The sequence below is a fragment of the Sinohyriopsis cumingii genome, chromosome 8 (genome assembly GCF_028554795.1).
Source record: "Sinohyriopsis cumingii isolate HCF-2022 chromosome 8, ASM2855479v2, whole genome shotgun sequence".
NCBI lineage: Eukaryota > Metazoa > Mollusca > Bivalvia > Unionida > Unionidae > Sinohyriopsis > Sinohyriopsis cumingii.
The window spans coordinates 68,190,767-68,215,163 of record NC_142968.1 but is presented as its reverse complement, the minus strand read 5'-3'; the positions used below and the strand labels follow the sequence as shown (position 1 = coordinate 68,215,163).

Below are 24,397 nucleotides of genomic sequence, written 5' to 3'. Positions count from 1 at the left end.
TCTTAACCATTCCAGATTTGTATGCATGCCTGTTGATGCCAGGCTATACTAATGAAATGAAAATTACTTAAGACAATTTTAGATACTTGCTGATCCTTCATAATGAACTTCTGACTTAGATTACCTGATACATCATGAACAAGGATAAGGGCCCACCATCTTTACCAAATCTTGGACCCTTTATTTGCCAGCATGACAGTGAATGGTAAACAGCCAAATGTCACAGGTCAGTCTCAGTCATTAGTCCCTATTGAAGGATTTAACAGGTATTCAAACTTGCTGAAGTGAAAAAAAAAACAATTATAAAATTTATGTTACATACAGTATATACTGGCTTATAAGTTGAGTCACACTGCAAATAACATATACCCATTGCAAAATGCACTGGCAGATCAGGGTCTATGTTTTTGGTTCTACTACTTACTAATAAAAAAGTGCATAGACTCAGATTTTTGCCACGGTATGTGATGGTAGTTCTGGTCTGTGCAGTTTGCAGTTCGACTACTTATAATAGAATGACAGACAAGCTTTCTAGTGTTAGAGCTTTCAAATACATGAAACATAAAATGAAATTATGTTACAGGTTATTTTTGTGTTGAAGCTTTGATATTTTTAATCAAGTAAACATTGTAACCAATGAGTTTGGAACTTAGTTTATTCTTCAGTATTTCATTTTGATGCAGTGCAAACCATTCTCATTAATAATTGGCAGAATAACCTACTAGATGAACAGATTTGAAATTGTCTGCAATAAACCACTTCCATTATTGTGTGAACAAATGCATGTGTCAGATAAATGGATTTCAGATAAACCTAACTTTAGTGCTGGAAACTGAGTTGAGCAATTTAACAAAATTTGTTGCTGCTGTTAAACTTTCAGAGAAAATATTGATATTATATATACGGTCTGCATATTTTATGTATGGTCTGTATAGTATATGTATGGTCTGTATAGTATATGTATGGTCTGTATAGTATATGTATGGTCTGTACAGTATATGTTAAATATGCATATATGTACAGTCTACACATCATACTTATAAAATTTAGTTTATTATATCTATGATCTGTATAGAATATGTACTGTCTGCATAGTATATGTACTGTCTGCATAGTAAGTATACAGTCTGCATAGTATATGTACAGTCTGCATATTATCTGTACAGTCTTCATATTATCTGTACAGTCTCTACAGTAAATGGACAGCCTGCATAGTATATGTACAGTCATTTATTATTTTACTTTATGCATAATATAAGATTGAAACTCAAAATCATGTTATATAATTGGGAGCGATGTATTTATTTTAAGAAAGGCCTTGAAATTGAAATTAACTCTATATTTCAGGGGAAAATAATTATTTTGGAATGAATTTAGTGTAATAAACAGCATGAGTTATCCTGCATTTTTTATAAATACTCTGACAGAAAATATTGTGGCTGAATATAGACACAATTGTCAGATAGACAAATTTGAATCCTTTCTAATGATGACATATAAAAGTCATAGTGTGTTTAAAATGACTTGTGTATATTGATTTAGCTTACATCAAGCATACCTTTAATGTTTTAATTTCAATGCGTAAGACATGTGCTTCCATTCTATCCTTCCAGGACTGGACACAGAGCTAAGTTCATCGGATGAGAGTAATTATCCCAGATCTAAGCATGTGGCACATCCAAGGACAGGAAGGCATCACCCACGAGGCTCAGGTAAGTGATGGCAGTATGGCCTGGACAGTACAGTATAGCCTGGACAGTACAGTATAGCCTGGACAGTACAGCATAGCCTGGACAGTACAGTATAGCCCGGACAGAACAGTATAGCCTGGACAGTACAGCATAGCCTGGACAGTACAGTATAGCCTGGACAGTACAGTATAGCCTTGACAGAACAGTATAGCCTGGACAGTACAGTATAGCCTGGACAGAACAGTATAGCCTGGACAGTACAGTATAGCCTAGACAGTATAGGATAGAACACCCTCACTTTTTACGTCAGGGGTCTTAATATTTGCACTGTCATTTCTATCCATCCATAAGTAATGAAGTTCATGTTTCTGATTGTCTGTACATCACATATTTTGTTTATTCTGTAACATGAATGACATTTGAGATAATTGGTCAAACTTGGTACACTTACTTATGCATAATGAATCATGGGCTTGATGCTTACCGTAATTTATAGAATATAAAAACTTAGCTTCAAGGTGAAGGACAAAGGTCAGCATTGTTATTTAGAACATTTTACCCTTTAACTCTGTACATGTTTGAGACATAGTAGTGAAACTTGGTACAATGATACATGTGATGAAACTTGATATAGTGGAACAAGTGATGAAACATGGTACAGTGGTACTTGGTTTTTATATGAAGGTGTTTTTTATATTGTATTTAGTGTGTGTGTGTGTGTATATATATTGAGATTAAGGTCCAAGATCAAGGTATTGATTAGTTGCCTTCACTTGATAATTCTGACTTTTGTGCATTGCTACGAGTCTATGCTCTTAAAATAAGTAACAGAAAAGAGTGAAAGACAACAAGCTTTGTATAATTTAACAAATTATTTCCCTTGAATACAAAGTGAAAATGAGAAAAAAGAACTTAACAGTATTGTGAATTAAATCCCAAAATAATCCAAGAATTACAGACACAAGTCCTAGTAATTTAAAGTCCTGAATAAAATTCAGTAAAGTCCTGAAGAAATCTCAATACTGAAGGCAATGACATGTCTGTTATAGCTTATAGAGTGTTGATGTGTCATGTCTTGTTGAATCACAGTAACATAATTCCAGGTTTGAATTCAGTATAAATTCCAGTGAATGTCTCTGTCCAAGAATTTTTTCAGAGCACTTTTATATTTCCAGAGAAAACATTCACTTGAATTCAATAATTTGAAGAAAAAGATTCATCCCAACTGGACACAACATAATGCAACTTGAAGATGCTAGATGTTAAAGCACGCATGACCAAGTTCTCACAATTACAAGATTATATAGTTCTACTTGACCTCATGTCACAATTAGCATTTTCTAAAATAAAACATTGCCTAATGGAAAATAACCTTCTATAAGCCTGATGTTTACTAAATCAAAACCATAACCTGGATTACACTCAGGAAATTCCAGAACTTAGCATATTTACTTTTTCTATTAATAATGATCCCAATATCAAGCCCATACACAGAGAGAATAATTTAGCTATGTGTTAGTTGTTTACTTAAAATGAAATAAAAAAAAATGTCAATCAAGTCAAGCAGAAATGAACTCAGTTTTGGACAAGGTCAAGTCCAGCATACAATGTTACATTACAATAGCATGTAATCAAATCAATTTTATATATATATAAAAAAATCTTACAAACAAACAATTAAATTAAATATACATAACAGTATCATAACCAGAAAATGGGGATGGAGTACATTATTTGGGGTTATATTTCAAGGTTTAGGTCAGAGATCTTCCTTTTGAGTTCCATGGAACCCATAACCAGACTTGCATCTCCATACAGTGCACAGTAATGATAGGTAATCTCCAGGCCCAAGTAGAAAGGTTAGAACAGGAACTCTCTGCACTAAAATCAAAGAGTCTACACAGCATTCAAATGGATAAACCAGGTGCAAAAAAAGTTGTGCACATACCAATAGGAAGAAGGCAATGATGTACGTGCCTGTGAAACACAGCAACAAAATGCATTAGAATATGTGTATACCTTTCAATGTAACAGTTATAATTCTGAAAATGTATTTCAGGCACTATCTGATTTGTGTACAAAGTACAACTTGTTAACATGTAAACAACTGTGATACTGTTCAATTTACTTCTCCCTCTGAGGCTCCTCATGTGTCTGATATATCTATGTCTTCTTGTAGGTATGTAAATCAGTCTCATATTGAATATTCTCATGTATCCACTACATGTGGTCATGGTACAACAGATGGATCTTGTATGTTATCTTCTTCATGTGTTTATGTACATAATCAAGATGATGAAAAGAAATCTGTCAAGTCTAAAAACAATTCATTGTTTACTACCTTGTCTGAAAATCAATCCTCTATTCAAAATTGTCATGTCTTTGGCCTCCTCAAAAGAGGTCTGCAAGTAATCAACCTAAATATTCAACACATCCTCCCTTAACTGAATGGGATTAAGTTAATAACGCAGCAGACTAGATCAGTCAATATTCTAGGTTTATGTGAAACCTTTCTTTCTTTCTTTCTGATGATGATGTTCATCCATTGGTGTCGATGAGGACCATTTAATGTCATTGATTCACTGGGAGTGGGTCCGGAGATGGCTAATGGATGGCTTTCTGATGATACTGATGATTTGACTCTCTAAATACAGGGGTTCAACTATGAAAGAAAAGATAGGGAATCCATGGGTGGTGTGGGGTTATTCTTTTCTATGTATAACAGTTCCATTAGTTATAACAGACATATTGATCTAAAGACTATTGGGGCAGAGAGTATCTGGACTGAAGTAACCCTTGCCCAATCAAAGCCAGTACTCTTGTGTTCAGCTTACAGGCCACCTAGTTCCACAGCTGACTGGATTGATAGATTTGAGGTTCAAATTCATAAAGCATTACTAAAGGAAGAATTAGAAACTATCATATTAGGTGATTTTAACATTGACTACATGAAAACTCCACCATTAACATGGATAAGTAACTTTGAAACTTACAACTGTACTCAATTACTCACCCCAACTAGAGCTACAGATAAAAGAGCTACTATCATTGATCATGTCTATATTAATAAACCTGAAAACGTAAGTGAAATTAATGTGTCAATGTACGCACTGAGTGACCACTACCCAGTCTGTATAATTAGACATGTTCCAAAATCATCAAAAAATGGTCAACTTATTGAAATACAATACAGAGACTTTAAACAGTTTGATGAGGAAATGTTCTTAAATGATTTAGTTTGCAAACCCTTCCAATCAGTCTGCAGTATAGCTGATGTCAACACTGCCTTAGACAAATGGTATCAGATGTTCCTTGCAGCCTTAGACAAACATGCCCCAATTAAAACAAGAAGGGTTAAACACCAAATTACACCCAAGTGAATTACCCCTGAGATCAGTGAGGCTAGGCACCTAAGAGATAACTTCCACAAGAAGAAAGACATGAAAAGCTATAGAAAGTGGAGGAATAAAACTAAGCACCTGATAGATGAGGCAAAAGAGAACTACTATAAACAGGCTATTTATGAAAGTAGGAGCATCAAGACATTGTGGAAGCATCAGAAAGAGCTGAACCCACCCAGGAACAGTTGTCTTACTCCATAGACTTAAGCAAAATGAGGATACAGCAACATCTGTACAAGACATTGTGGAAATGTTCAACAATTTCTTCATAAGCATCTCCAGTAGCAGTATTTAGAACCAGACTAACATCCCAATTGAACTTAATGCTCTTCTATAATATTTATAAGAGCTAAAATTCCTGATGATAATTACTTTTCAGTAGCTAATGTTAGTGAAGCTGATGTTTTTGATATGCTAATTAAGGTGAATATTAATAAATCCTCTGGATTGAATGGGATTGGTCCAATGAATTCTTAAAATTGCTGCACCAGTAATAACAAAGTCATTAATGCATATCATAAACATAAGTATAATGAGTGGTAATTTACCAGATACACTGAAATGTGGAAAGGTTACACCTATCTTTAAGAAAGGAGAAGAGGAGGATCCAGGGAATTACAGACCAATATCAATTCTACCTGTATTGTTAAAATTATTTGAAAAGCATGTAGCCACTCAGGTCTATAAACTTTTTGAAACATTCTCTCTATTTCATACAGCGCAATCAGGATTTAGCAAGTACCACTTGTGCCAAACAGAACTTACCAAATTAATTGATCTTTGGTTGAAGGAAATGAATAATGGTTTTATGACTGGGATTGTTTTCCTTGACTTCAAGAAAGCCTTTGATCTTGTTGATCATGAAATTCTGCTGCAAAAGTTGAACTGTTACAAGTTCGATAATCCATCTTTAAACTGGTTTAGATCATACCTAAACCAAAGGTCTCAACAAGTAAGCATTGGCAATATTAGCTCTCAGACTCGCACTATTCATTCAGGGGTCCCTCAAGACTCAGTTTTAGGCCCTCTCCTTTTCCTTATCTATATCAATGATCTACCATTAAAGAATGAATCCACCAATACAGATTTGTTTGCAGACGATGCAACCTTATATAATTCTAGTTCTGATACTGAAGTTATCCAAATGAGATTAAACTCAGACCTTATTAGAGTCCGAAACTGGGCACAACAAAATAGGATGGTAATTAATGAAGGTAAAACAATATTTATGATTTTGGGGACATCACAAAAGCTACACAAGTCAGTGAACCCAGAAGTATCTCATGCAATAAATAATCATCTGTTAGAAAATGTCAAACATGAAAAGCTTGTAGGTGTGTCCATAGATAATAATTTATTATGGAATAACCATATTGATAAGCTTAGTCACCCAGAATTGCCCTACTCAGTAGACTCAAGAAATATTTACCTATGGAAACTGGCAGTCGATACAATAAGTCATAAATTCTTCCAACAATGGATTATTGTTCAAATGTTTGGGGAAACTGTGTTAAATCTGAGCTTGACAGGATTTATAAACTTCAAAAACAAGTAGCACATGTTATTTTAGATGCATCTATTGATCATCCCTCAAAAGCATTGTTTACAGAACTCAAATGGTTCACAATATTTGACAGGATAGATTTTCGCAAGGCAGTTCTTTTACATAAATGTCTGCATGGAACTGCACCAGAGTATCTTCAGGACTTATTCAGGCCTTTTTCAACACAATACCAGTTGAGATCAATATCACATGGAAATCTTCTAGAACCAAAAACCAAGAACAGAGCAATTTAAAAAGAGCTTCCAATATTCTGGTACAGCTCTGTGGAACAAGCTTTCACTACATGTAAAATCTGATGAAAATAAATATTAGAGTATTTAAGAAGAGATATGAGCATGTACGTGTTTCTGATAGATAATGGAATTTAATATTTTAATACTGAACATGATAAAATAAACAGTAATTATTGCTATCTTCATATAATGTGCATTGTTATACTCTTCTTAAGAGGGCCTCAAGGGAGAATAGTCCTTGACTAATGATTCACCCTCTATAAATAAAGCATTATTATTATTATTATTATTATTATTATTATTATTATTATTATTTTATTATTATTTTCCTGTCAAAGCCTTTGTATAAATCAGTATTGGAATTTAGACTTTTGTATTGAATCATCATATGTTAAGCAGGGACATTTGTCTTTTAACTCATTGTGTAAGATATTTGAATGGCAGATCAAGTTAATTATATTTTGTCTTAGTCATGCAGACTTCATAAGATTTATGTGCAGCATCATAGAAATTAGAATCTATGCTCGAGGTTGAGAGAACGAAAGGAAAGGAAAACAATGTACTCCAAGATTTTTAGGCATTTGTGCATTTTTGTGGATCCAACTGAGCAGATAGATGACTGGTCTGAAGTGCTTGTGTATAACAGTCGCTGCCATCTCACCTGACTGTGTGGTTTTGAGTCTTGGTCTTGGCTAATGTGGGTATGTCAGATAACTGCCAGCAGCATCTTGTGGGTTGGTGGTTTTTATGAGGTCTTCCTTGATTATTCCTTCGTCAGTTATGCTGGCCACCATATATGACCTGTCTGGCACTGAGAAATGGTTTTAATCCCTAAAACAACAGCAGCTAAGCAGATATATTAATTTCTCACTAAAATAAAGTTTGGTTGTGGCAATAACATTATTAATGATTTTTGCACACTGAAATGGGATTTACAGCAAAATGAAATAGATCTCAGTGTAAAACCTTGGTGTCAGAACTGGGGGTCAAATAAAAAATGGGGGAGGTCAAAAATGTACTGACAAATAAATTTTCCTCTGACCCGTACTTTTTAAGCTTGAAATAGGATATTGCAACTTGCACAACATACTCTCACTCTCTCTCTCTCTAAACATGCACAGCTAACAAACAGATGCATTGTCTACTCAAAGAATAATTTTATTAGTTCATTTATCTTTTATTTTAAAGTTGTACATCTCTTTGTGGCAATATTATAAATGAACACATTACATATAAGCCAATACAAAAGCATTGGATATTAAATAAATCTTCATTGACTTATGCGAATCCTTTGCGTAAAAAAATGCACTGCAACAAAATATGTGCATCAATTTTCTCCAGCATATGTCCCTGATGCACAAACATTCGTAAACGGAAACACTGGATCTACATAATGTTTGTGCAAATGTTCTGCAGAAGAAGCAGGCAGCTCCTAAGTTAATGACATGGATCAATTGGGTGGGGGGTTGGGTTGGGTTGGTTGATTTGGTGTTTAATGACACATCAACACACATAGGTTATATAATACTGAGGTAGTCTGAGTAAAGTGCCTTATGCAAGGACACAACATGGCAGGTGCCCCAGGTTGGTCTAATGGTAGGATTGAAACCCTCAACCTTTCAGTCACAAGTCCAGCATGCTGACCAGTGAACCACAATGGCATCTACCTCTCTTTATGACTTAATGACTCGTTATTAAGTCTTACTTATGAACAATGTCCCCTTTGTGACTATCTTTGATGAGTACTGCATGTCCCTAATGACTAAATTTGGGGAATTTAAAAATAAGAGTAGATTTTGTCAATAACTTACAATGTGCAGTCTACCCTCTGTTTTAAATTTTACTGGCTGATTTTGATCTTTCCACAGCAAAACCAGTGGACTATTTATCTCTTTTTATAGAAGATGCAATGTTTGAGATCATAGCCAATGAAACCATTTGATATCCAGATCTAAAACAATGGCAAGCTAACACCATTAAACAAGCACTATCACACTTTTTAAAAAAATCCAGCTATTTTCATTGTCCAGTAGCATTTGTCATAAGTTGAAATAAAAAAATGAAAATGTTTCACTAGCTAGAAACTTTAACCCAATATTTTTCAGCAAGCAGTTTACCGTCTTGTTGGAACTATAGCTAGCGAGATAGTTGCTTGCTAGCATATGTTTTTCAACTATATATATATATATATATATATATATATATATATATATATATATATATATATATATATATATATATATATATATATATATATATATATATATATATATATATAATACAACTCATATGGCAAATAACAGTCCTTTCAAGTGCACTGTAACCAGCAAGGGATCACGTTTGTCAGGGATTGATTAAGATAAATGTAATAAACTGACTACGAACAGTGCAAAACTAGTATCTAGCTAGCATAAGCGCTTTCAACTCTTAATGAGTCTTTTTCAAAGGCAAATACAAAACACAGACAAGACAAACAAATAAAACAGACAAACCATTGTCTTTGTAAGACTTTACATGACTATGACTTGTTGCAGATGCTGAAAGATATTTTATATTGACCTAGAAATCAATGAGCCATAGCGTCAACTGTTATTTTATGTAAATTTATGTGTGCACAAATTATATCCTGGATATTTCATTGTTATAGTTGTAATTATAGGTTATTGGGTGATTAATTAGCATATTTAGAGAATTATTGAAAAGAGAACATGCCGGCTGGGAAAGTGTGGCCACTCTGCTATTTGTGTAGTGGAGTGCAACAAAGGGAGATACGAAACATGGAACCAGACTAGCATAGGCAATGTTATGACAGAGTAACTTCCCCTAATCTTGCCACACTTTCAGTGATATAACACTTATAGCAATTGGCCACAAACCCAAATGGAGTTCCGAAACCAGGAAAGAAAAGGAATCTTACTGGATACACCACCTTAGAACATTGAAACCAAGCGGTTTAAACCAAGAAGACTAGAAAAAGACAGCCATTCACAAATAAAATTACCTTTTGAAAATGATTTGTGCATTGCATAGTGCTATAGTTAAATACATATCCAGAATCATATTCAAAATTAATTTTTGGAGGGTAATTTTTCATTTTTCCAGTGTGAATGATGAAACTGCATCTGACACTGAGCAAGCATTCAAACCATTCATTTGTCACACTTTAGATCTTTCATGTGAAATAAGAAAATCTTTATCCTTTCATTGAGAAGAGAAAGAGCATGATTTGGTAACTGTAAAATACACTTTAAAAGCTTGCACTTTAAGGCATGTACATTAAAAGTATACTGTATATACTCTCATATAAGTCATCTCCAACATAGAAGCTGATCTGCTGTCATATAATGCACTGGCAGGTGAGGGCCTATTTTGTTTGCTCTCCTGATTTACTTCTAACAAACTGTAAACTGTATGTACTACATGGTTGATATGTCCTCTTGAAAATACTTATTATCTTTGAGATCCAGATATAATCAGAAACACATTTTCACATGTTTTCACGTATTTAGTCAAACAAATATTTTCTTTGAACATTGCTCTATTTTTTTTCCTTTACAGAGCCAAGTATTCATGATGGACCAGAAGCAATAGCCAGGCTGATTGATCGAACCCATAACAATGACCCTGTGGAAACTCCAAGTAATTACTTTCCTTTGCTTCTAATACAGGCTTGGTATAGACTATAGACATAACAATGACCCAGTGGACCGCTCCGGTGGCCTAGTGGTTAGAGCGTCCGCCTCAGATGTGGGAGATCATGGGTTCGATCCCCGGCCGAGTCATACCAGAGACTTAAAAAATGGTACTAACAGCTGCCTCGCTTGGCGTTCAGCATTAAGAGGTTAGTGTTAGGACTGGTCGGCCTGGTGTCAGGATAATGTGACTGGGTGGGACATCATGCTACATGTCTGCAGCATGATGCCCCAGTGCTAGACATCACTATAAACTGCCACATTGCAGACATCGTAGCGATATGACTGAAAAATTGTTAAAGCTACGTTAAAAATCAAAATCACATCACATCACACATCACAATGACCCAGTGGAAACTCCAAGTAATTACTTTCCTTTGCTTCTAATACAGGCTTGGTATAGACTGTAGACTTAACAATGACTCTGTGGAAACTCCAAGTAATTACTTTCCTTTGGTTCTAATACAGGCTTGGTATAGACTATAGACTTAAATAATCAAGTCGTTTGTTGCCCTTTGACAACTCAAATCTACACACCATCTTTAGGCATTCAGTTTGACAACTGTTCATTGTGCAGCACACCTTGCTTATATGACTCTATGATTCATGCATTTTGAAACAAAGGTCAGTATTACAGTTTTGAGTACATAGTGTTCCCTGTTTTGAGTGTATAGTGTTGAGTAAAGTGTTTTGGGTTTGTTTTGATCTCTTTATGGCATGGCAACATAAGGAGCTTATTTAATACCAAGACAGTGGGATGAAATGTCGTCATGGAAATCAAAATATTGTGCTGATGAAACATTTAAAAATTTTAAAAAGACTTATAAAAATGGTACATGTACTATGAGCTGCCTCACTAGGTGTTCAGCATTAAAAGGTTAGTGTTGGATTGGTCGGCCTGGTGTCAGGATAATGTGACTGGGTGGGACATCATGCTACATGTCTGCAGCATGATGCCCCAGTGCTAGACATCACTATAAACTGCCACACTGAAGACATCTTAGCGATGTGACTGGAAAATTGTTAAAGCTACATTAAAAATCCAGATCACACACACACACACACACATGATGATATGATGCATGTCATGATGTTTTACATGATGACACAATGTATGTTTTATTACATACTCATTGAATCCTTCATGGTTAATATGGCATTTGATACTTATGTTCAGTCCATATTTCCAAAATCAAAACACGCTGACTGGAAATACTTGACAGCTTCTTTGACACCTATACTCTGATATTTGTAGACACAGTGAATCATACTTTTGACACCTATGCTTTGATATTTGTAGACACAGTGTAGACACAGTGAATCAAACTTTTATAAAGCCCAGTTCATTTCTAATTTCATTCATACTTTGAAACGTAAATGAGGGGGTAGGTAATAAATACAAGATTGCATTCATGTTTTTGTTTGGAGTCGATGGAAATCATTTGAATATAAATAATGCCATGACAATTCCCATGCCATTGCAGATTTGTTATTTCTGATATATATATATATATATATATATATATATATATATATATATATATCTTTCAAGTAAGTAGTAATGAAGACTTTCTGAATGTTCTGATCAAATTTGTTTATATTCTTTTTCTCTCTCTGTCTTTAGATTCCTCTGTTCCCAAGGGGTATGTCACATTTCCAAACGAAGTAGGGGAGATTGTGTCGGGTGAACTCCAGAAGATTTCACATCGAGATGTTACTTCTCCCATCAATCCCCAGGATTGTAACCTGGATAGTTCTGGAGGGAAAGGTACCTTACATTATTTGTATTTGCATTTGTTTATAAGAAACCTACCTGGATAGTTCTGGAGGGAAGGGTACCTTACATTATTTGTATTTGCATTTGTTTATAAGAAACCTACCTGGATAGTTCTGGAGGGAAGGGTGCCTTACATTATTTGTATTTGCATTTGTTTATAAGAAACCTACCTGGATAGTTCTGGAGGGAAGGGTACCTTACATTATTTGTATTTGCATTTGTTTATAAGAAACCTACCTGGATAGTTCTGGAGGGAAGGGTGCCTTACATTATTTGTATTTGCATTTGTTTATAAGAAACCTACCTGGATAGTTCTGGAGGGAAGGGTGCCTTACATTATTTGTATTTGCATTTGTTTATAAGAAACCTACCTGGATAGTTCTGGAGGGAAGGGTGCCTTACATTATTTGTATTTGCATTTGTTTATAAGAAACCTACCAAAATGTGCAGTAAATTGCTTTTAGATGTAATCAGTTAAGTTATGGCTATTTGGAAATTGTTGGATTACAATAATTTGTTTGCTAGTTTTTACTTTAATTGATTAAATTAATTTCTCTCTAAAATTTAATCACTTATGTTTTGATTACTTTTAATAAAATTATAAATATAATTACAAATTTGAAAATTATGCCCAAGTCATGAAACATAAAAAGGGATTGATATTTTAAAGAGGAAGAACTTGCTCAGTTAATTAACATTCTTATTTCATAAAGCTTTTTCATGTGAATTTGATTAAGGAACTTTATGATAATATACTATGTGAGAAAATCTGACTTTTTGATGAACTGCAGTTTATATAAAATGTTATTATCGTATTTTAAGGCATTTATCTTTGTTGCTATTTTATTTTATTTTACAGAATTTTAACATTGGAACTTTTTATATTTTATCTTGTTAACATTTATTTGGAAGGGATTACTTTGTAAAGTTTTATTCATCACTTTTACATTTGTAGAATTTTACTTTTATTTGGTGCCATATAGCCATTATTGTGATGATGTGCCATTAGATGCTAATACAGGTATATGCAGTCTCTGACCCATGGGCTGCATCTCACCCACGACTTACAAGTACATTTAATAATCACTCTCTGACCTGTGCTGTAGTATCACCAATTTCTCCTTCGAATACATTTCCCAATCATATTACATTAGGAATATTACTCTGTTACCTCACAAATACAGCCCTACTAAAGACAAAAATTGACTTTTTCTGTCTAGTTCATTAAACAGAGGGCAGTAACTCTGGCCCATTATCTCCCATTAGGCACTGCCAGGTGTCACTAGTTTTTAGCTTCACTGCTCTACTGGATAACATTTGTACAGTTTATCATCCAAAAGTCCAAGCCATTTTTATGTTCTAATTGGGTCAACTAATGTTCTATTTGGATTTATTGAATGGATTGATCATACTGTTGTAGGTTGTATGTATTCTTTTTTACAGTTTCAGTTTAATTTGAGTGATTTTGTCACCAGTAGGGACTTTGTCTCTTTAAGACTATATCTCGACACACTATTGTTGACCTCTGCAAGGTCTTTTTGAGTTAGTGGAACTTTGACTTTTTCATTTGTTTAGTTTTAGCAAGTTTTAACGTCAGGCACTGCTAATTTATGCTTTGTTTTATCCCTTGTGTAATTTCAGTAAAATGGTCGACTAAATGCTTGAAATGTATTAGTTTAAAGCATAGTTTATAAGTTTTGAATGTGACAGACTTTTTGATTCTCTCATTAGTAATGAGGAATATATTTATTTTAGTGAGTTAGTAACTTATGAATTACAAAGTTTTGCTTTGCTTTCTTTTATTGTGTCGTTTCAGCAGAATGTCATTTAAATGCTATTTATGCCACTTCAGACCATGACTCTTGTTTTATTATTACACTGTCTGTGATATGCAGTGTCTGTAATATGTGGTCAGAGGAAGTCTGGGCTACCATATTAGCTAGTTAGTCACATACTGATTTTCTAATTTATGCTACTGGTATTAGCAAGTTATCACTTACTGATTTGCTAATCTGTGCTTTGTTTTCTCATATCATTTCTGAAGAAATGTTTACTAAATGCATGAAACGCACATTCAAATTCATTCAGCAATGAAGGGAAGGAAAGATGGAATAAATGAAGGAAAACAGCCTATGGTTTATTGTTGGTGATACCAACTCATTGGGGAGTTTCCCCAATTTTAGGTGACCCAATTGGCATAAGTGCCCCCACGTGTCTGAGCGTAAGTCAGGGCACATGGAGTTTGTAGTGGATCCATCGGATCTAATGCTTAATCAAACTACACATTTGCCAGCCGTCCAGCCATCACTTGCCATCCATCCATCTAACCATACCATCGGTGACATGTCCTTTCTGTGAGAAATCTGTCTGTCCAGCCAGGTCCTTGGAGCAGCCCAGGTTGGCTGACATGGGAATCACCATGGAGGATCCCCAAGTGGAAATAAGTTTAGGTACTTACACATGTGTGCATGGTTTGGGTGCCCACCTGTTGCGGACTTTCACAGCGACAATGGCCTCTACACGTCATTTAGAAACGAAGGCTATCATCAATGTCTTTTCTTTTTGAAACGATTGGCTCTGAGTCACAAATGGTCCTCATTAGGTCTGACCTACCTCAATCAGGGAGGCACTGAATCACCCAACCTGTGTGTTCTGATTTGGCAGTTTCGGTGTTTGTGCAACAATCACTATATCAGTGTGTGAATCAGACACACTCCCAGCTGACTCAGTGACGTGGCTGACACACTACCCAGAAGTCCTTCACATGGAATGGTCTCTCCATCAATCAGTCTTCACATGGATTTACGCACTTTGAGGGCATTTGTTGATTGACCTTCTGGTGATGAGGTGGAATTACAGGCTACCCACAGTCATCTTGCCAGTTCCAGATCCAGTCCAAAGCTTCGGCTGTGGATGTACTGTCAGTCATTTGGGATGGTGTTATACCTCCCCTCCCAAGGTGCTGATACCAAAATAATACAGAAGTTATGGGTCAGAATGGCAAGTTGATTCTGATAGCTCCTCTCAGATGGAACAAGTCCTGGGTCGCCGATCTACTCATTTAGTGATAGATATGCTCAGGAAGATTCCAGTCAACCAAATCTTCTTCAGCAATGGTGTGTGGAGGTGGTCATATTAGGGGAAAGTGGCTTGTTTTCAGGGACTGGTGCTATACCAACATCATCCTTCTGCATGCCTCAATCCCTCAACTGGCTGACTTTCTTCACTGGCTCTCTGAGGAGAAACAGTTGGCCCCAATCTCAATCAAGGCTACAGCCCCATGATATTGGACACATTCCAGCATTATGGCAGACATGATTTGGGCATGATGTAGACCTATCAGATCTTCTTGACCTTTTCGGTCTCAATCAAGTAAAATCCATTAGAACTTCTAGCCCACACTTCGCTGAAGTTACAATCATACAAGTCATGTTTTCATATAGATTTTGCTTCCACATGCAGGGTAAGCAAGCTGCATGTCCTTTATGTCAACTCAAACTCTCTTAAGTTCAGATTGAAGGGTTCGGTGGTTCTCTTGACACAACAGGCTCAAAATAGGTTACCATCTGTCAGTAACCAAAGACTCATTACTTGCTCACTCTCTCCCATAGACAGGTCCAGAACAGCAGCTATACAAGATCCTTTTCTGCTCTCAATCATTACTTGAAATGCACAAAGACAAGTTGTGACAGTTGTTCCTTTTGGTGTGAGCCAGAACACAAGATATCACCCCACAAGCCCTTCATTCATGGCTGAAGTGGGCTGTTCTCTCTTTGTATTCTGACATCTCACCAGGTCATGGTCATCTCACAAAGATTATGGCGCAGATGCTTTGAGCCATCTTTCCGAGCCTTGCATTTGAACATGACATTTCGATCTGGGATATTACAGAAGCTGGCATGCAGAATCAACCTTTTATCTCGAAGATTTAGCGTTGCAGAGGAAAACCTTGCATCTTGTTGGTCCAGTTCCGGCAACATAGATGGCCATGAGACCCAACTGGATCAATCAATACAACCTGTTAGCTTTGCAGGATTTGTCGGTGAAATTTTGTACGTAAAAACATCTCAATATTGATCTGTTTACCATATGTTAAGGTCACAGGTCAGGTGACTTTTTTCAGGAAACCAGTGTTAAAATCTATTCCAGCACTTACATTATGGTGAGGACCTCACATTCTAGAGGGTCCTCCACTTTGAAAGCATATAAAGGAAAGGCATGTTTTTGCACACTGGTACATCATTCCCTTGCAGGTATTGGATCTGCAACTGCTAAATTTCTTTCTTGGACATTTCGAGGAGAAGAAGATGGTGCGGATCAAATTGAAGGCTACCACTTCATTGTTTCCGAGACCTTTTAGACATGATGGGAGAATGGATGTGGTAGATGACATATGATCTGACTTGGTGACTACATTGCTCACATTGTCCCCGAGATGGAATCTTTCATTCCCGCATGGTTAACTTTAAGTTTGAGCTGAAACTGCTATCATACAAGACATGCTTTATGATAATCTTAGTTTGAGGCTGCAGGGTGAGTGGACTGCATACCCTTTTAGTAAACCCAGACTATCTTCGCTTATGCACAGGTGGTTCATTAGTTCTAATAATGCAAACAGGTTTTGTTGCCATCCTCGGGTAATCAAAAAATAGTAATTTGCATACTTTTCACGATAGACCCTGTGAAAGTCTCAATTCCAGGATCCGTTTGTGCTTTCAAGTGCTATACAAGGTGGCAAAGATGAAGGAGGAAAACCAAGATATAATTCTCTATGATTTGGCCTCTTGGCCCATTTGGTTGATTTGCTCAGTGTACTCTGAGATCTCTTGTCAGATATGCCTCATGAAATATCATGAAATAGAGCTATCTCTGTGAGCCTCACATCTTTTCTATCCAAGATAGTGTTTTTATCTTCATGATATAGCCTTACAAAGAAGGGAGCTGAATCTGGTGGGCCTAGTGACAGTTACCCAGACATCTACCAGACCTTTTTAAATGCAGCACAATGGGCATGGATTTAAAGCTGTCACTAGCAGTGATATGGGGGAGATAATAATATCATCTTGGCAGAGTTCCTTATCATAGATAATAAGTTTAGCATCTATATTGTATTTGGACAGGAAAGACAAATTGATTGGTCTTTCCAGCAGGACTGGATTTGGGTGATAATGGTAGGTAATCCCTAATGTTGGTATGATTGGGTGGGTATTCTTGGAGAATTAATTTACTATAAAATTGTCCTTTTTTTAAAAAAAACTTTCCTGGCATGATTTAGCAAAAACTATGCGAGATATTTAAATGATTTTTGGCATGCATGTTTGCATATATTTATATAAAAATGCCATTGTAGCAATTGTTTAAAAACAAGTAAAATTTGTTTTTGTTTTAAATATGAATTTTTCATTTTCAGCATTTTACCAGAAAGTTTAATTGTTTTGCAAGTAAGTGAATTGTGTGTTAAATTTTGATGAACTTATTCAGTTTTTTCTTTTGCAATTGATGTGTTAGTAGTCTGATGTTGACTTCAATTACATACCATCTTTACATAAATTTTTACTTCTTTTCTATCACCTTTACTATAGTAAAAGTCGTACAGGTCATGTATGTGCATTTGCTAATCTTAAATTGAATATAAAATGTTATTTAAAATTTTAATACTAATTTTGTTTATCCAGAGTCTATTCAGTCCTAATTATTGAATGCTTTGCGCCGTGATTGTCATCAAGAGACTTCCAGATAAAAATTATCAATTGCTATGGAGTTTTACAGTGGTGGCCAGGTACTAAACTGGGCCAAGAAGCATGTCAAGTCTGATTGTCACAGTATATGGTAGAATGAAATTGTTTATCAACATACATAGCTTTCATTGTGACATCACAGTGAAATTGTTTATCAACATGCATAGCTTTCATTGTGACATCACAGTGAAATTGTTTATCAACATGCGTAGCTTTCATTGTGACATCACAGTGAAATTGTTTATCAACATGCATAGCTTTCATTGTGACATCACAGTACACAACATTCTATCTGGATTGTACCAGATTACTCCTTTAAGTTGATCATGTCCAGAAATGTTGACATATTTTAGCATTGATTTTTCCTTATGTACTTCTAGGGGCATGTAAATAATGACCTTCCAAAGGAATATGGATGTATGATCCAAATAAAGTGAATAATTGCCATTTAAAAGTATGTATAACCAAATTCTAAGAAATGACATCCATTACTGAAATAATCAGGTTTCAGTGCCTACATGACCTATATGAATTTTACTATAGTGGAGTTTGATGTTTTGACTTTTGAAATGGTAACAAAAAGCTAATTGTCCCACTGTGTCTTGAAAATCATTTGTTTACTGTTAATTATCATCTGGTTAATTTTCTCATCTGGTTCAGAATCTTGTGAAAATGAAGAGGATTCCAATGCATTTTCCAAGACCGGTGCTTTAACTATCAAGAGCAGCTCTGGGTCCTCTGGAGGCTTGGCAGCTGCATTTGGAATCAGCCGAGAGAACAGTCTTGATAGTGATGATTTCCCACGTTACATACCAGATGCGCATACCCAGTCATGGGTAGCCTCCCTTCCAGAAGGCAGTAGCCGGGTAGATGCTGATGGTTCCTCAGATGGGGGTTTCGAGGAGCCTGAGCAGGGTAAAAAGAAAACATCTGCTGCCAAACAAGAGTCAAGGTTGGAGGTAGAATCATTGAGGAAAAATGTGGATGTTGTAATTCAGGATAAGGATGAACAGGTTAATTCTGCACAGTACAAGAGTGGGATCTCTAATATTTCAAGTAGACCACAAAATACTGAAAACTCTCACACACAAGGTTTATCAATAAATAATAACCAGACTCTGCAAATTCTGGAGAATACAAGGAGCAAATTAGAACAGATAGGAAACAAGAAAAATGTTCCATCCAGTGTTTTCTCAGACAGTTCCAGACCAACTTTTGAACCAAATATTGCCAGTACTCCAAAGACTGAGTCGTCTTCAAAGATCATGACATCTTACCCAGCACAAGTTGACATTATACCTTCAACCACTCTTGTAAATTCATTCAATCCACATCCATCCCCACTTCCTGGTATGGGGTCCAGCATCCCACCCCCACCAGGTTTTCATGTGCAATACGAGCAATATCAAATGTTCCCACCACTGCCTGTATCAGTGCCATCAGCTAGTCAGAATGCTTACTTTCCAGAACCAAGGTCCAAGGGACAAAAGCAGGTAAGAAATGTTTTAATTGGTAGTTTAAATGCAACATGTTCAGAATTACTCTCCCCCCACCACACCTTGCTCCCCCCCACCCCACCTTGCCTCCATCAGTGTCATGGATGATCCCCACAAAAGATGTCAGTAGCAGAATTGCTGTCATGGTAAATTTGATTAATATTTTGGAAGCTTTCTGTCTTGATGGTTAGAAATTTGGGACCAGTGATATTTTCAAGATCATTTGTGTTAGTGAGGCTTCTTCTTGTAATACATAAACCCGATACAACCCAAAGAATACTTATTGTTAATAGTGTTGCTACTATGGAAGACTGTCCCCCAAAGACGATATGGATCCATGTTTCTTCATAAAATACTTTTACTTATAATTCATTAGGAGAACATACACTACTTTGCAAAGCCATCCCCCTGCCCCCCAATTTTACAGAAGTTTGTTTTGTTTTGTTTTGAGAGTGGTCTCAGCTTGGATATAGGGATTGGAACCAAATTCCATCATTTGTCAGTGATTTCTGTATCCATTTAATACACTGTCATAAGAGGCCTCAGAAATACCTTTCATTTTATGCTGTCATTTTCTCACATTTGAGGTATCAAAGGAGTTTTCTCAACACAGAAAAGTATGCCCCATTTATTTCCTTATTGAACTATGGGTATTTTTCTTTCTTGAATTTCAACCTTGAAAACTAGCCTATCTGTAAATCTGTTATGAATAGCTGACTACCTATCTTCATTGACCACTTTTCATTACATGCCCACAGTAAGTGGAACATACTGTATTATAATATCTGTCTGTCTGTCTGTTACCAATTTGGTTTCCACACAGTAACAACCAGTCTTCAGTTGCTAAACTTGGTTCATAGATTACACTGGCTAAGGAAAAACCCAGTTGATTTTGCAATCAAAATGTCCAGGGTCATTGTCAGTGATTGAATTAAGAAAAAGAGTTTCTGTGCTTCTGCATATTAACAAAAGTTCTCCACAATATGCAGTTACAATACATTGTGGATGATGTGCACTTGATGTAAGGACAAACCTTATAATTTTTTTATCAGGCTTCAAAGGTCAGGGTTACTATGAGTGAAAGATGATGAAGAGTTTCTGAATAAAAACTTTAGTTCTCAATAATTTATATTTATAAAGCTTTATGGATGGCTTGCACTTGGTGTAAAGGAGAACCCTATTGATATTGGAGTAAAAAAAAATCATGGGCACTGACTGCAAAACTGTTTTCTGCACAATAAAGATAGTTCTGCATGAGATACCTAACCAGATGTTCTGGATTGCTCATATTTGTGGTAAGGAAGAAGGCTCTTGATTTTGCAATTAAAAGGTGAAAGGTCATGGTCACTGACTAAAAAAACAGCAAATTGTTTCAGCTCAATAAAGTTAGTTCTATATCACAGACCTGGTACAAACTTTTTGGATTGCATGCACTTAGAATAGGTAAGAAGCCTGTTAATTGTTAGGTCAAGGTCACTCTGACTAAATTAAGAAAGAAATTTTCCATGCAAAAATTAAATGGACTAGTAAACATGGATTAGAAGTGGTGGTTATCACAAGACAGGTTCAACTATACTTACATGAAAATGTTTCACTTGATAAGTTCACCATCTCTTTATTTTTAAAATTTTGTAGTAATTTGCATTATTTGTTTTAAAAGGATTTATTTGTAATTCAAATGTGATGGTTGAAAATTAGTATTATTTTACCTATGTACACAGTATAGAAGGTATCTCAGTTGCTTGTATATTGCAGCTGGAGCTTGGCTTCATGAAGTAATGGGAGGGATATAGAAATCCAGACCCTGAGGTTTGGGGATTTGCACCTGGGTCATAACTTAAAAATTGTTCAAAATCCTCACCCTATAAATAAACCATGTATATATTTAATGGCATGAGTTGATGGTTGCATTTGTCCATTACACGAGTCCTGATTCACACCTTTGCAATAGATGACTTGCCCTTGTCTCATAACTTGAAAACTAACATGATCCCCACTTTATAATCATATATGCACTAATTGAAAATGAAGAGGCAAAATAACATTTACAGTGTTGTGACATTAGACACTGGAACAATCCATGTCTGAGTGTCATAGCTGTTGTGTTCAGTGCCATGCCAGTGATCAAATTTTGTGACTTATAACTCATTCGGCCCTGGAGGTTTTTGTCGTTATTGCCTGAAATGCGAGTAGGAAAGACATTTTTGGGGCTATTTCTGAATATATCATAATACATCAGCTTTCACCAGATTTTCCATGAGACTAATGCCTAATTGTATTAGAAACATCATTTTCCATTGGTTATTTTGCTTGCGCATGAGTAGAATGGTAAATTTTTAAAAATTTTTTTATTTTTTTGTTGTTGTGCTTAATGGACCTATCATTTTCGTATGGAGACCACTCTATTCCAAATGCCCACCTTATCTTAGTTTTTGCAAAGGTTCACCTGTCTGCATGCAGTTCAGACCAGTCTGCCTTAGATCTAAGGCCAAAAGGTCTAAAATCTGGACACAAAAGCGCATTCTGACCACGAGTGAATTTTAGGTGGGAAAAAAATGGGTCAAAAAAATTAGGTTTTTCCCTCTGTATTTTGTAGTGCAACTAGAACTTCCAGATTATTTGGTATCATTGTAGAGCTATATCTGTCTGCTTTTTTGTAATATCACCCACTTTGGTGTATCTTAAGTGACCTTGATGCTGCAGAGCTCAGAAATAGGGTACAGCCTCATCATGCCTACAAGCAGGATTGGGGCCAAATGAGTTAAGAAGTATTAAAAGTGTCCTTCCTCTCTTTTCCCACAGCCCCAAGATCTTGCCTCCCTGCTGGAGCAGCAAGGTCTGTCCAAGTACTACAAGACATTTGAGGAGCAAGATGTGGATCTACAGGTGTTCCTCTCCCTCACTGACAATGACCTTAAGGAGATTGGCATCAAGTGAGTCACATGACATTCTAACGCAGATTTAACAAGATTTCTGATATGTTGAACATAAGGCTTGGCATGAAAATCAGCAGTATATTTTACAGACATTAATGCCAGTGTGACAGATTACAACTCATTATAGTATCAAAAATCTTGGTATAGTGTCACAAACTCTGTGTAGTATCACAAACACAGCAGTGTAACAAACTTGTTATAATGTCACAAACACAGTGTAGTATAACAAACTCAATACTGTGTATCAAACTCAGTATAGTTTCACAAACTTAGTATAGTATTATAAATGCTGTATTGTGTCACAATGTATTGTATCGAAAACTCATTATGATATCACAGACTGTAGTATCAAACTCATTATAATGTAACAGACTAGGTATAGTGTCACAAACTTATCATGCTGTCACAAACTCACTATTGTGTGACAAATTCAGTATATAGTGTTGCAAACTCAGCATAATGTAGTTCCACAAACTCAGTATAGTATCACAATTTCAGTATAGTATCACAAACTAATAGTGTCACAAACAAAAGATTGTGTCATAAATTCAGTATAGTATAGTGTTGCAAACTCAGTACAGCGTCACAAATTCAATATTCTGGCTGTCCATTGAATTACTACAGTTGCCTCCAAGATTGGTGTAAGTGAAAACTATTCAACAGCTTTTGTCAAATTTGGTTATTGAACAGTTAGTGATTATTTATTTTTTATTACTTGTGTAGGTGGGTGGGTGGGTAAGTGTGTGTGGGTGGTAAGTTGGTGGATCCTGGTGGGTGGGTGTGTAAGTGTACAAGTCTTTGTCAGAAGATAAACCCTTAAGCTGTAATTTCCCCAGAAATAATAGATTGATTTCTTCTGAGCATCATCATTTATTATTGAAATTTCATTGTAATAGAAGAAGGGTTTCATTTATACATTGGCTTCTGGTCACACTTATTAAATGTCCAACAAGAGTATTAATTATTATGGAAAATGTATTACAAGTCAACACAATAATTGATTTAAGAATGATAATCAGCAGGAATAACATAAGTCAGTCCAAACTGTACACAGTACTTGTAACTCATCATCAGTCCTGCTAACAGAAAGTGTCATACTAGTTAATTTGCTTATTTCATCAATTTGAAATGAGCAGATAAAGGATACTCAAATCAGTTTTCATTTAGTTTGTTGTCTGTGTGCTTTCCAGCGGTTGGGCCATGCCTGACCAAAAAATGTATTCATAGTTTATTTTTATCTGAGTCCACACCATAACAGTTCACATTATCATTCATCAGATATAAATAATCTATTTTTTAATCTGTCAAGTAACTAAATTTTCCACATGAAATTTTAGCTTATACAGTGGTCATTACTCCACAAACCAATGTAGTATGCAACAAGAATTATAATTGGTTTGATTGTTTAAATTTGCCATATGTCTTTAGTTAAAGTCAGCCAACAGAAACAACTGTCACATGTTTTGTAGTGAATCACCATTTTTACAACAGCTCAAGAGTAATACTAGATCATAAACATATATTGTGTTAAGCTGAAGATGGAAGAAACTGCTAAAATATGTCAGTGCATTGACAAAAAAGCATTCATAAGTCCTTTTCATTAATTATTCAACCTGATAAGCTGGTAGTAATGACTGTAATTACTTCTTCAGATGATGATTAGTCACTAATTGTAGATTAGTGTGGGCCATGGCTAATAACAGTCACCACAATTTCAACCATGGATGATATGGAGTTAATTTGGCTACCATGCTTTATGTACCCTGAGGATGAATTTAATGATTAAATGTTTGGTATTGAAAAATATATATAAATTTCATTATAACTTTTAATGATATTTTTGGGTTACCTTACATGGGTTTTCACATT

At 35.6% G+C, this 24,397-nt stretch overlaps 1 protein-coding gene across 2 annotated transcripts in view; it reads left to right on the top strand.

The window, feature by feature from the left end:
• LOC149793755 (ankyrin repeat and SAM domain-containing protein 3-like) overlaps positions 1 to 24,397 on the top strand; it is a 57,361-nt gene that overhangs the window by 16,430 nt on the left and 16,534 nt on the right. For both annotated transcript variants that reach the window (XM_089967738.1, XM_089967739.1), the window contains exons 7-11: positions 1,614 to 1,712; positions 10,448 to 10,528; positions 12,206 to 12,349; positions 18,757 to 19,589; positions 22,395 to 22,525. In XM_089967738.1, the coding sequence (XP_089823864.1) occupies positions 1,614 to 1,712; positions 10,448 to 10,528; positions 12,206 to 12,349; positions 18,757 to 19,589; positions 22,395 to 22,525 (1,288 nt within the window). The remainder of the gene's footprint in view (positions 1 to 1,613; positions 1,713 to 10,447; positions 10,529 to 12,205; positions 12,350 to 18,756; positions 19,590 to 22,394; positions 22,526 to 24,397) is intronic.